At 43.7% G+C, this 13,866-nt stretch overlaps 1 protein-coding gene across 6 annotated transcripts in view; it reads right to left on the bottom strand.

Annotated features, from left to right (window-relative positions):
• Nucleotides 1-13,866, bottom strand: part of LOC139410542 (electrogenic sodium bicarbonate cotransporter 1-like) — a 362,813-nt gene that overhangs the window by 176,605 nt on the left and 172,342 nt on the right. For 4 of the 6 annotated variants that reach the window (XM_071155809.1, XM_071155807.1, XM_071155806.1 and 1 more), the window contains 4 exons: nucleotides 10,987-11,147; nucleotides 5,217-5,369; nucleotides 3,033-3,128; nucleotides 2,330-2,406 (listed from right to left, as the gene is read on the bottom strand). In XM_071155809.1, the coding sequence (XP_071011910.1) occupies nucleotides 2,330-2,406; nucleotides 3,033-3,128; nucleotides 5,217-5,369; nucleotides 10,987-11,147 (487 nt within the window). The remainder of the gene's footprint in view (nucleotides 1-2,329; nucleotides 2,407-3,032; nucleotides 3,129-5,216; nucleotides 5,370-10,986; nucleotides 11,148-13,866) is intronic. The other 2 variants (XM_071155810.1, XM_071155808.1) reach the window with 1 other exon arrangement.

Below are 13,866 nucleotides of genomic sequence, written 5' to 3'. Positions count from 1 at the left end.
TCCCTGTCTCCCCGCCTGAGTCTGCACCTGGGTTCACCTGCTCAACCATGCGTAACAGCACCAGAATGAATGATTCAACTGAAACAATTTGGATTGAACCAGACTAAATTATTCAACTGAACTGATTAGGGCTGAATGATTGAACTGAACTTAGTTGGAGAGCACCAGAATGAATGACTCAACTGAACTGAATTGGAGTGAGCAAAAATGAATGACTGAACTGATTAGGGCTGAACCAGACTGAATGATTCAACTGAACTTAATTGGATTGAACCAGACCCCTGTAAGCCAATAAATTATCCAACTGAACTGAGACAGAATGAACAAAATCATAAATGATTCAACTGAACAGATCAGGACTGAACCAGACTGGAAGATTCAACCGAACTGAGTTGGACTGAATGATTCAACTGAACTAATTTGGACCATGCACCTTGGTGGGTTAGGGAGGAGGTCAATGCACCTTGGTGGGTTAGGGAGGAGGTCAATGCACCTTGGTGAGTTAGGGAGGAGGGCCATGCACCTTGGTGAGTTAGGGTTGGAAGAGGTCCATGCATCTTGTTGAGTTAGGGTTGGAGGAGGGCCCATGCACCTTGTTGAGTTAGGGTTGGAAGAGGGCCATGCACCTTGGTGGGTTAGGGTTGGAGGAGGGGCATGCACATTGGTGGGTTAGGGTTCGAGGAGGGCCATCTGTGCACCTTGGTAGGTCAGGGTTGGAGGAGGGCCATGCACCTTGGTGGGTCAGGGTTGGAGGAGGGCCATGCACCTTGCTGAGTTAGGGTTGGAGGAGGGCCATGCACCTTGGTGGGTCAGGGTTGGAGGAGGGCCATGCACCTTGGTGGATTAGGGTTGGAGGAGGCCCATGCACCTTGGTGGGTTAGGGTTGGAGGAGGGCCATGCACATTGGCGGGTTAGGGTTGAGGAGGGCCATGCAACTTGGTAGGTTAGGGTTGGAGGAGGGCCATGCACCTTGGTGGGTTAGGGTTAGAGGAGGGCCATGCACCTTGGTGGGTTAGGGTTGGAGGGCCATGCACCTTGGTGAGTTAGGGTTGGAGGAGGGCCATGCACCTTGGTGGGTTAGGGTTGAAGGAGGGTCATGCACCTTGGTGGGTTAGGGTTGGAGGGCCATGCACCTTGGTGGGTTAGGGTTGGAGGAGGACAATGCACCTTGGTCGATTTACTTTGGACAATCATAATCACCCATAAGGCAAGCACATAGTGGTTTCCCCTGTTAGCCTTCCTGGACTATAGCTAACCCTGTAGCTAATGCTGTTAGCTTTTCTATACTGTATCTAACCCTGTTACCCTTCCTGGACTATAGCTAACCTTGTAGCTAACGCTGTTAGCTTTTCTATACTGTAGCTAACCCTGTTATCCTTCCTGGACTGTAGCTACAGTGAGCCAGTGGAAAAGTTCCAATGGCTGGTCAGATAACCCAGACCACAGTGCATAGAGCAGGCAGACAGGGATCAGCAAGACAGCAGAAATTGTACTAAAATTGTGTCACTATGCTTCAGTGACACACTAAACCACTGACTATTAAATATATATTTCATATCAATAACCAGGTTTCTATCCAACCATTTTATGCGGATGAATTAAGTGAGGCATAAAAAAATCCACAACCAGGCTTATGAAAACAGGAAATGTCAGTACAATCTCAGAAATTTACACAGACAATTTGATTATTCGACATGGAAGGATCTTTATGTGTCTTTAAAATGTATAAGATGAGAGATGGCTGGGTGGAAACACAAATATTGTTATAATAACCATCTGAGTCATGATGACATGTTGTGTAGTCCTCCCACTACGACCCCGGGAAAGTATGCAGTTTATTAGGCTACAGATTAAATAAATTATGATGAACTTCACATGGTGGTGAAAGTGCACTGTAATGAGCTTGATGCTCCTTTCCAATAAATATTGAGGGTCTTAATCTGGTGACATGATGATTGATGCTTGAATGCCGTTAGACAAATACAAATATTCTCTCTCTTATCCATAATAATCCCATCATGTAGGCTAGTTTACCTGCACTATCTGCCAGCTGTTGGCTAGAGAGCACGTGCCAAGACCAGCATGGCACAGTTGCTATTTAACACAATAGTTTTTATGACGTAACCATCGGTAGAGTTGAAAATATTTTCTTTATGCAGAATATTCACATGAAAATATGTTGCCAATTGGATGGAAACCTAGCTGGTTTCTCCCTAGGTAACTAGGTCCAGTAACTATTGAAGTTTAAACAGCTAACATTCTCTAAAGAACACAGTTACTGACACTTGTTTGGAACATTGAACGGAGAGGTCAACCAATGGAAACTCACCTGGTCTTTCTCTGGTTTGTCGGAGATGTCGTTCATGCTGCTTGAGGCCAGGTTCCGATGTGTGGTGGCTGGACTGCCTATGAGTGAACAACAGCCTTGAAGGTTAACAACCTACTCTGCTGTTAAAGACTGGACTGAATGGAGACAGCAAAAGACACAGTGTACCAGCCTACACTTCAAATTGCAGGGTGGAGATACTGCTGAAGGCAATACATCTGTGAACATAAATCTGATGCCACTGTAGTGATTCAACAGTTTGTTACCTCATTCCTCTGGATAGATAGAGGGGGACAGTCCATTTGATGCACCCAGAGGAAAATAGCATTTTCTATGTTGTCACTGGGGAAAAATACCTTCTCAAAAAGTAGGGTGTGAATAACATTCAGACTTGGTGTTAATCTGTGTGGACTAAGTATACTGAAGTGTGGACTTGGTAGAATGGACTAAATTTGGATGACAACTGTCAGAATTGAATTCCAGTCATCTAAGATCTATCATGGAGGACAGATAAGCGGCTTTATTCTGGCCTAATGAGGCAGATTCCTCATGAAAGAAAATAACTTCTGTGTGATAGGATACAGTGGGGGAAAGGGGACAGCTGGTTGTTTGGCTCTATGGACCAACAGTAGCTCCATAATTCTAATGAGAACATACTTGGCCAGTCTATGATGCTGGAGATCTACAATACAGTAGCATGACTTACTAAGCCAGTCCATGCTGGGGCTTCGTTGGGTCTGCAGCTCCTCCATTGAGGCACGGACTGTTAGACAAGGCACTGAGTTTTCAAGCGGACTACGGGCTTAAATGGCAGAACCCAACCCGTGGAAGACAGAAGTAAAGGGAGCAGGAGGAATGGAAGAAAGGAAAGAAAGAAGGAGGGAGAAAAATTGTGGATTAATCAAGGGCAAGTGTTAGTTAGACAGACAGATGCAGTGGAATTATACAGTGTTAGTTAGACAGAATCGAATGAGTAAGGGTAGGGTTAAAAGAGAAGCAGATAGAACAGGACGTGATAGATTAACTGGTGAAGCAAAGTGAAAGATGGTTATCTGGAAAGAACAGAGTTTCGGGTTGGACATACTTAGTTACATTGGATCTGTAATGTTAGACCACAATACTGACCTACCAAGCAAAAGGCAGTAACTGCTCATTTGGTCGAAAATGAGTTAGTCATTTTTGCTACATTACATAAATGCTTAATCTCATGGACAAGTATCCTGCCTCTATTGTATTGTGTTCAGGAGAACATGGGGGTGATGTTAGCAGTAACTGTATAAAGTTAGTGTGAAACCAACCTGCTATTATATAGTGTATTTTATTGAAAACCAAAGCTAGATGATACACACAAATCGATGTGAAAAATTCTACCAAATAATTAAAATGTCCTTTTCACCACTACAACAACATATCAATAAAACAGATCGATGACTTCCATGTTCCATTAACCAATCATTGTCATAAATGTCAGAGCAGGTAATAAATGATTATTTACAGACCCAAGGTTACCTGGGCAACCGATCGATCACCTTCCATGTTAAATAACATGAAATCTGTTCCAACCATTTATTTATTTGATTTATCATTGATTAATATAATCAAACAAACATCTGTGTGTGATGATGAATTCAGTGTTATGATTTTACAGCAATGAAAGATGAAATGAAAAGTTCAACTCCAGAACAGCCTCAGCTTAACTAAATTAATTCTACATCTAAACTGATGTGAATGACTTGGTTCTGCTGTTCTGCAATAGAGCATCCATGTTCAATAAGGAACTATGTTCAGTACAGTTCACTTGAGGTTTAGGACTTTTCGTTCCATTTCTTAAATGTGAATATTATGCAAACTTGCACATTTAAAATCTGGCCCTACATGTCCAACAACTATCTTAATTTACTCTACAGAATCAACCAATCTGGTCCTACATGTTCAACAGCTATCTTAATTTACTCTACAGAATCAACCAATCACATGTTTTCACATCTAACTAACATGTGGAATGTTTCCTAATGCCATGTATTGGTGGACCCCTCTGTCTAGGAATCTCAACTCTTCTCTTAAAGGTGATGTGTGCTAATGGAGGGGGCAGTAAAGGTTCACTGATAGAACTCTACACTGTACGCCTGTCCACCAAACTTTTCACAAGAAATAAAAGAAACCTGTGTCGAGAACACAGACACCAAAAACAAGATATTTTCCAAAATATTGATGCCTAACATTGATGGGGGAAATTTAAAAAAACATGGCAGATTAAAGGTGACACCTGTAACAGCATTATCCAGGTTGGTAAAGACACAACACCAAACTGGCACCTGTAATAGCATTATCCAGGTTGGTAAAGAAACAGCACCAAACTGGCACCTGTAACAGCATTATCCAGGTTGGTAAAGACACAGCACCAAACTGGCACCTGTAACAGCATTATCCAGGTTGGTAAAGACACAGCACCAAACTGGCACCTGTAACAGCATTATTCAGGTTGGTAAAGACACAGCACCAAACTGGCACCTGTAATAGCATTATCCAGGTTGGTAAAGACACAGCACCAAACTGGCACCTGTAATAGCATTATCCAGGTTGGTAAAGACACAGCACCAAACTGGCACCTGTAATAGCGTTATCCAGGTTGGTAAAGACACAGCACCAAACTGGCACCTGTAATAGCGTTATCCAGGTTGGTAAAGACACAGCAGCAAACTGGCACCTGTAATAGCGTTATCTAGGTTGGTAATGACACAGCAGCAAACTGGCACCTGTAATAGCATTATCCAGGTTGGTAAAGACACAGCACCCAACTGGCACCTGTAATAGCATTATCCAGGTTGGTAAAGACACAGCACCCAACTGGCACCTGTAATAGCATTATCCAGGTTGGTAAAGAGCCTACTTGCACTGGAGACCGTCTTGCCGATGTCAGCTAGCGAGCGCAGGTTGGACTTCTTTGTCTGGTGTCGATGTTTCCGTAGCAACGTGTACGTCACCTTGTCCTTTAGCTCCGCCTTCAGCAGACCGCTCTCTATCTGGCTGTTTGTGATCAACTCTGTTAGAGACAGAGCAAGATGGAGGGATGGAGGAGCAGAGGAAGATGGAGGGATGGAGGAGCAGAGGAAGATGGAGGAGCAGAGGAAGATAGAGACAGAGAGAGAAGGAGGGATGGAGGAGCAGAGGAAGATGGAGACAGAGAGAGATGGAGGGATGGAGGAGCAGAGAAAGATGGAGGGATGGGGGAGCAGAGGAAGATAGAGACAGATAGAGATGGAGGGATGGAGGAGCAGAGGAAGATGGAGAGAGAGATGGAGGGATGGAGGAGCAGAGGAAGATGGAGACAGAGAGAGAGATGGAGGGATGGATGAGCAGAGGAAGATGGAGACAGAGATAGAGGGATGGAGGAGCAGAGGAAGATGGAGATAGAGAGAGAGATGGAGGGATGGAGGAGCAGAGGAAGATGGAGACAGAGAGAGAGATGGAGGGATGGATGAGCAGAGGAAGATGGAGACAGAGAGAGAGATGGAGTGATGGAGGAGCAGAGGAAGATGGAAGGATGGAGGAGCAGAGGAAGATAGAGACAGAGAGAGATGGAGGGATGGAGAAGCAGAGGAAGATGGAGACAGAGAGAGATGGAGGGATGGAGGAGCAGAGGAAGATAGAGATAGAGAGAGATGGAGGGATGGAGGAGCATAGGAAGATGGAGAGAGAGATGGAGGGATGGAGGAGCAGAGGAAGATGGAGACAGAGAGAGGGATGGATGAGCAGAGGAAGATGGAGACAGAGAGAGAGATGGAGGGATGGAGGAGCAGAGGAAGATAGAGACAGAGAGAGATGGAGGGATGAAGGAGCAGAGGAAGATGGAGGGATGGAAGAGCAGAGGAAGATGGAGAGATGAAGGAGCAGAGGAAGATAGAGACAGAGAGAGATGGAGGGATGGAGAAGCAGAGGAAGATGGAGACAGAGAGAGATGGAGGGATGGAGGAGCAGAGGAAGATGGAGGGATGGAGGAGCAGAGGAAGATAGAGACAGAGAGATGGAGGGATGGAGGAGCAGAGAAAGATGGAGGGGTGGAGGAGCAGAGGAAGATATAGACAGAGAGAGATGGAGGGATGGAGGAGCAGAGGAAGATGGAGAGAGAGATGGAGGGATGGAGGAGCAGAGGAAGATGGAGACAGAGATAGAGGGATGGAGGAGCAGAGGAAGATGGAGAAAGAGAGAGATGGAGGGATGGAGGAGCAGAGAAAGATGGAGGGATGGAGGAGCAGAGGAAGATGGAGAGAGAGATGGAGGGATGGAGGAGCAGAGGAAGATGGAGAGAGAAATGGAGGGATGGATGAGCAGAGGAAGATGGAGACAGAGATGGAGGGATGGAGGAGCAGAGGAAAATGGAGAGAGAGAAGGAGGGATGGAGGATCAGCGGAAGATGGAGACAGAGAGAGAGATGGAGGGATGGAGGAGCAGAGAAAGATAGAGACAGAGAGAGATGGAGGGATGGAGGAGCAGAGGAAGATGGAGAGAGAGATGGAGGGATGGAGGAGCAGAGGAAAATGGAGAGAGAGAAGGAGGGATGGAGGATCAGCGGAAGATGGAGACAGAGAGAGAGATGGAGGGATGGAGGAGCAGAGGAAGATAGAGACAGATGGAGGGATGGAGGGATAGAGGAGCAGAGGAAGAAATCACTATAGCTGAAAAGCTAGCAAAGAAGGATAACACTGTTTAGAAAGTTACTTTCAGTTTTCTGGCTTTGTCCGTTGACATATCCTAAATATATTTTTTCAACAGATGGATTTATCGGTGTTAAAAGAGAGCAGGTATGCTAATAGGACAACATGGCTGCTGATGTCTTGCTTTGTATTTATACTTCGTAACATCAACAACAATATCGACGACAATACAGTGTTCATGACATCACTGTGACTGAGGCAACTTTAAAAATGAATTTGATTGAAATTTGATGTATATAGTTAGAGTAACTGTAAAGCAGCTTTAAAACTATGCCAAGACACTACCAGTATGTTGTCCAAAATGATTCACTATCAGAGAGAGAGAGAGACATCTAGTTTGACCAACAGACTGGAAACAAACATAGAAAGACAACAGTCAGAAAGGACGGACAACCACCCAACACATTGAGGGTGTTCTATTCAATACCTGTAGGTGTACCACCACCCAACACATTGAGGGTGTTCTATTCAATACCTGTAGGTGTACCACCACCCAACACATTGAGGGTGTTCTATTCAATACCTGTAGGTGTACCACCACCCAACACATTGAGGGTGTTCTATTCAATACCTGTAGGTGTACCACCACCCAACACATTGAGGGTGTTCTATTCAATACCTGTAGGTGTACCACCACCCAACACATTGAGGGTGTTCTATTCAATACCTGTAGGTGTACCACCACCCAACACATTGAGGGTGTTCTATTCAATACCTGTAGGTGTACCACCACCCAACACATTGAGGGTGTTCTATTCAATACCTGTAGGTGTACCACCACCCAACACATTGAGGGTGTTCTATTCAATACCTGTAGGTGTACCACCACCCAACACATTGAGGGTGTTCTATTCAATACCTGTAGGTGTACCACCACCCAACACATTGAGGGTGTTCTATTCAATACCTGTAGGTGTACCACCACCCAACACATTGAGGGTGTTCTATTCAATACCTGTAGGTGTACCACCACCCAACACATTGAGGGTGTTCTATTCAATACCTGTAGGTGTACCACCACCCAACACATTGAGGGTGTTCTATTCAATACCTGTAGGTGTACCACCACCCAACACATTGAGGGTGTTCTATTCAATACCTGTAGGTGTACCACCACCCAACACATTGAGGGTGTTCTATTCAATACCTGTAGGTGTACCACCACCCAACACATTGAGGGTGTTCTATTCAATACCTGTAGGTGTACCACCACCCAACACATTGAGGGTGTTCTATTCAATACCTGTAGGTGTACCACCACCCAACACATTGAGGGTGTTCTATTCAATACCTGTAGGTGTACCACCACCCAACACATTGAGGGTGTTCTATTCAATACCTGTAGGTGTACCACCACCCAACACATTGAGGGTGTTCTATTCAATACCTGTTGGTGTACCACCATCCAACGTGTATATAGCCTCATTATTATTCTTTTTTTACTTAAATGTATTTTGTAAATATTTTCTTAACTCTAATTTCTTAAAACTGCATTGTTGGTTAAGGGCTTGTAAGTCAGCATTTCACGGTAAGTTCTACACCTGTTGTATTCAGTGCGTGTGACAAAAAAAATTGATTTTGATTTGACTTTCTTGATTAGAAATTAGAAAGTCCCTGGTTTGATTTGATACCTTGTCCTATCTTAAGAACAAAATGGAAAGCCTGTTCCAAGTCCCTGGTTTGATTTGATAGATTAGAAATACCTTGTCCTATCTTAAGTTAAGAACAAAATGGAAGGCCAGTTTTCAGTCCCTGGTGCTACATGAGAGTGTCTTGCCACGGGATCTCCTCACAGCTCAGTCTAAGGTATTTAAAAAAAAAGTGGGTCAGAATCCTGAACAAGGTTAGCGGCCCCAGGCTCTTTCTGATTGCTACAGGCTCTAATGGCCAATCCTTCAGATAGCTGGCCTCCTAGCAGGGACCGGATCCCCTCACACAGCCCAGCACACAGCATTACTGCACATAAATCAATTAAAGTGATATATCTTCCTCTCCATCTCGTCTCATCCCCTCCTCCTCCCCTCCGTCCAGAGCCAACGGGCCAATGAGATGGGAGGGAAAAGAAGGATGAGACATAGCGAAGAGAGATATGAGGTGAAGGGAAAGGAAGGGATCATCATTAAGGAGGAGATTGTAAATGGCATTCCTCTTCCCTCCCTCCCTCCCTCCCTCCCTCCCTCCCTCCCTCCCTCCCTCCCTCCCTCCCTCCCTCCCTCCCTCCCTCCATCTACCCCCCCTTCCTACCCTCCACCCCCTCCCCCCATCCCTCCACCCCCTCCCTCCATCCCTCTACCCCCTCCCTCCATTCCTACACCCCCCTCCCTCCATCCACCCCCCTCCCTCCATTCCTCTACCCCCTCCCTCCATTCCTCCACCTCCACCCCCCCATCCCTCCACCCCCTCCCTCCATTCCTCTACCCCCTCCCTCCATTCCTCCACCTCCATCCCCCCCATCCCTCCACCCCCCTCCCTCCATCCCACTCCATCCCTCCACCCCCCTCCCTCCATTCCTCTACCCCCTCCCTCCATTCCTCCACCTCCATCCCCCCATCCCTCCACCCCCCTCCCTCCATCCCACTCCATCCCTCCACCCCCTCCCTCCATCCCTCTACACCCTCCCTCCATTCCTACACCCCCCTCCCTCCATTCCTCTACCCCCTCCCTCCATTCCTCCACCTCCATCCCTCCACCCCCCCTCCCTCCATCCCACTCCATCCCTCCACGCCCCTCCCTCCACCCCACTCCCTCCATCACCCTCTCCATTCTCCCATTGTACTTCAAACTCAACCATTAAAGTCAATTCTTTAACATGTACAGTATATTCAGGTATGTGTTTTGGGCACTTGCTCTTGTACAGTAAATGTATTGGTATTTACGCTTTACCCTCTAGGAAGTCTTGTAGAGAACATTACTAAGCATGGTTTCAATGTAACTAGACTGACCCTGTGCTTGTGGCCTCAGGGTTAGGGTTATTCAGGGAAGAGGGGGAAGCTCTTTGCTGTGCTGAACAGAAGCACTCAGCGGTGAACCTGCTCTGCTATAGTGGCCAAGCTGAAAGAACATCACTAAACTGAGCTAGATATATCACAAAGATATATATAATAAGGTATATAAGATATAAGATATACATAATGTAGTAAAGGTCTGGTCAGTCATAATGTAGTCAATCATAATGTAGTAAAGGTCTGGTCAGTCATAATGTAGTAAAGGTCTGGTCAGTGTATGGTCAGCCATAATGTAGTAAAGGTCTAGTCAGTGTATGGTCAGTCATAATGTAGTAAAGGTCTGGTCAGTCATAATGTAGTAAATGTCTGGTCAGTCATAATGTAGTAAAGGTCTGGTCAGTCATAATGTAGTAAAGGTCTGGTCAGTCATAATGTAGTAAAGGTCTAGTCAGTGTATGGTCAGTCATAATGTAGTAAAGGTCTGGTCAGTCATAATGTAGTAAATGTCTGGTCAGTCATAATGTAGTAAATGTCTGGTCAGTCATAATGTAGTAAAGGTCTGGTCAGTCATAATGTAGTAAAGGTCTGGTCAGTGATAATATGGTCAGTCATAATGTAGTAAAGGTCTGGTCAGTCATAATGTAGTAAAGGTCTGGTCAGTGATAATATGGTCAGTCATAATGTAGTAAAGGTCTGGTCAGTCATAATGTAGTAAAGGTCTGGTCAGTCATAATGTAGTAAAGGTCTGGTCAGTCATAATGTAGTAAAGGTCTGGTCAGTGTATGGTCAGTCATAATGTAGTAAAGGTCTGGTCAGTGTATGGTCAGTCATAATGTAGTAAAGGTCTGGTCAGTCATAATGTAGTAAAGGTCTGGTCAGTGTATGGTCAGTCATAATGTAGTAAAGGTCTGGTCAGTCATAATGTAGTCAGTCATAATGTAGTAAAGGTCTGGTCAGTCATAATGTAGTCAGTCATAATGTAGTACATGCGTTTTCTTACCAACGACCTGCGGCAGCGTGAAGGCCTCCAGTTCCAGCATGATGGTTCCTTTCTCGATGCAAGTCCGGAGCTCCATCAGGCTGTGGAGCGACAGCGTGGCCACGTGGGGTTTACTCCAACGCTCTCCTCCCTTCTCCACCTTCTCCTCAAACTTGATCCACCTGGGGGTGGACATGACAGGTTTCACCATTCATATACCTTGTTATATTACACCATCTTCATATACCAAGCATGTAACAGTGCAAGATGCCAGTACAGCAATATTACAAGATAAACAGTTTATTAGAGGCATCTTAATAACTTCTACGAGATCACGTTCCCCATGTCCATCATCGAGTCATATGTTGATACTGATAGATTCTAAAAAGACCCAGTGCATTGGGATAGGCTTCTGGTTTCAAATTTGAATTATTCTACAATGTTGACGACGGATCAGCTCTGAGTCATATGTGATTATCTAACACTGCTAATAGCCATTTTGAGGCGGATTATTCTAATAATGCCTCAATAACGCACTGAATCACAGATTGTGGTTACACATCATGAAATACAGTATATTGAGGCAAAAAGTACATATTCTAGCTACAGTAGCCTACAATTAGAAAAAATAACTCTATTGAACATAACATGTATTTCAATAGCCCATGATTGAGATCACTTTGAGATATCAGCTGATGTAAGAAGGGCTTTATGAATAAATTTGATATATGTAGTCAGTAATTTTGGCGGTCACAGAGAGACAGATAAACATCTTGATTCTATAAACATCTTCATTCTATGGGTGGCAGGTAGGCTAGCGGTTAAGAGTATTGGGCCAGTAACCAAAAGGTTGCTGGTTTGCGTCCCTGAGCCGACTAGGTGAAAAATCTTCTGCGAAAGGGCAAAAACACATCTAACAAATCACTTAGCTGTTCCATGAGTGGTCTGATGCTGTCAGTAAATAACAAGTGTTTTCAAGGTCAATTTCAGTAACAATGGTTTTGGGAAACAGCTTGGAGGTTTAATCATGCTCCGCAAAGGTTCTAACAATGAACTTAGCCTTAAGCTTAGATTCCATCGCTATGGGAAACCAGGTCCTGGTCCATAACCTTGATCAACGCTTGAAATAGCCCAGCTGTAAAGACATTGTAAAAACTAGGCTACTTTCACTTGGCAGGTTGTAAAGAGGTTGATCTAACAACACATTGGAAGAATCAAGGAGAAGGAGAGAGTGATTAAATACTATGTTTGATCTCTGAAGTCCACCGGAGAAATACTGTTCTGATCAGAACAGTGAGTTCAGTGGGATGATTAACCCTAACCCTAACCCTAATTACTGTTGATTAACCCTAACCCTAATTACTGTTGATTAACCCTACCCTAATTACTGTTGATTAACCCTACCCTAATTACTGTTGATTAACCCTAACCCTAATTACTGTTGATTAACCCTAACCCTAATTACTGTTGATTAACCCTAACCCTAATCACTGTTGATTAACCCTAACCCTAATTACTGTTGATTAACCCTAACCCTAATTACTGTTGATTAACCCTAACCCTAATTACTGTTGATTAACCCTAACCCTAATTACTGTTGATTACCCCTAACCCTAATTACTGTTGATTAACCCTAACCCTAATCACTGTTGATTAACCCTAACCCTAATTACTGTTGATTAACCCTAACCCTAATTACTGTTGATTAACCCTAACCCTAATTACTGTTGATTAACCCTCACCCTAATTACTGTTGATTACCCCTAACCCTAATTACTGTTGATTAACCCTCACCCTAATTACTGTTGATTAACCCTCACCCTAATTACTGTTGATTAACCCTAACCCTAATTACTGTTGATTACCCCTAACCCTAATTACTGTTGATTAACCCTAACCCTAATTACTGTTGATTAACCCTAACCCTAATTACTGTTGATTAACCCTCACCCTAATTACTGTTGATTAACCCTCACCCTAATTACTGTTGATTAACCCTAATTACTGTTGATTAACCCTAATCACTGTTGATTAACCCTAACCCTAATTACTGTTGATTAACCCTAATTACTGTTGATTAACCCTAATCACTGTTGATTAACCCTAACCCTAATTACGGTTGATTAACCCTAATTACTGTTGATTAACCCTAATCACTGTTGATTAACCCTAACCCTAATCACGGTTGATTAACCCTAACCCTAATTACTGTTGATTAACCCTAATCACTGTTGATTAACCCTAACCCTAATTACTGTTGATTAACCCTAATTACTGTTGATTAATCCTAACCCTAATTACTGTTGATTAACCCTAACCCTAATTACTGTTGATTAACCCTAACTCTAATTACTGTTGATTAACCATCACCCTAATTACTGTTGATTAACCCTAACCCTAATTACTGTTGATTAACCCTAATTACTGTTGATTAACCCTAACCCTAATTACTGTTGATTAACCCTAACCCTAATTACTGTTGATTAACCCTAACTCTAATTACTGTTGATTAACCCTAATTACTGTTGATTAACCCTAACCCTAATTACTGTTGATTAACCCTAATTACTGTTGATTAACCCTAACCCTAATTACTGTTGATTAACCCTCACCCTAATTACTGTTGATTAACCCTAATTACTGTTGATTAACCCTAACCCTAATTACTGTTGATTAACCCTAATTACTGTTGATTAACCCTAACCCTAATCACTGTTGATTAACCCTAACCCTAATTACTGTTGATTACCCCTAACCCTAATTACTGTTGATTAACCCTAATCACTGTTGATTAACCCTAACCCTAATTACTGTTGATTAACCCTAATTACTGTTGATTAACCCTCACCCTAATTACTGTTGATTAACCCTAACCCTAATTACTGTTGATTAACCCTAATT

Source organism: Oncorhynchus clarkii, chromosome 6 (genome assembly GCF_045791955.1).
Source record: "Oncorhynchus clarkii lewisi isolate Uvic-CL-2024 chromosome 6, UVic_Ocla_1.0, whole genome shotgun sequence".
Classification (NCBI taxonomy): Eukaryota; Metazoa; Chordata; class Actinopteri; order Salmoniformes; family Salmonidae; genus Oncorhynchus; species Oncorhynchus clarkii.
The sequence above is the reverse complement of the archived record's forward strand: the minus strand, read 5'-3'. Positions and strand labels throughout refer to the sequence as shown.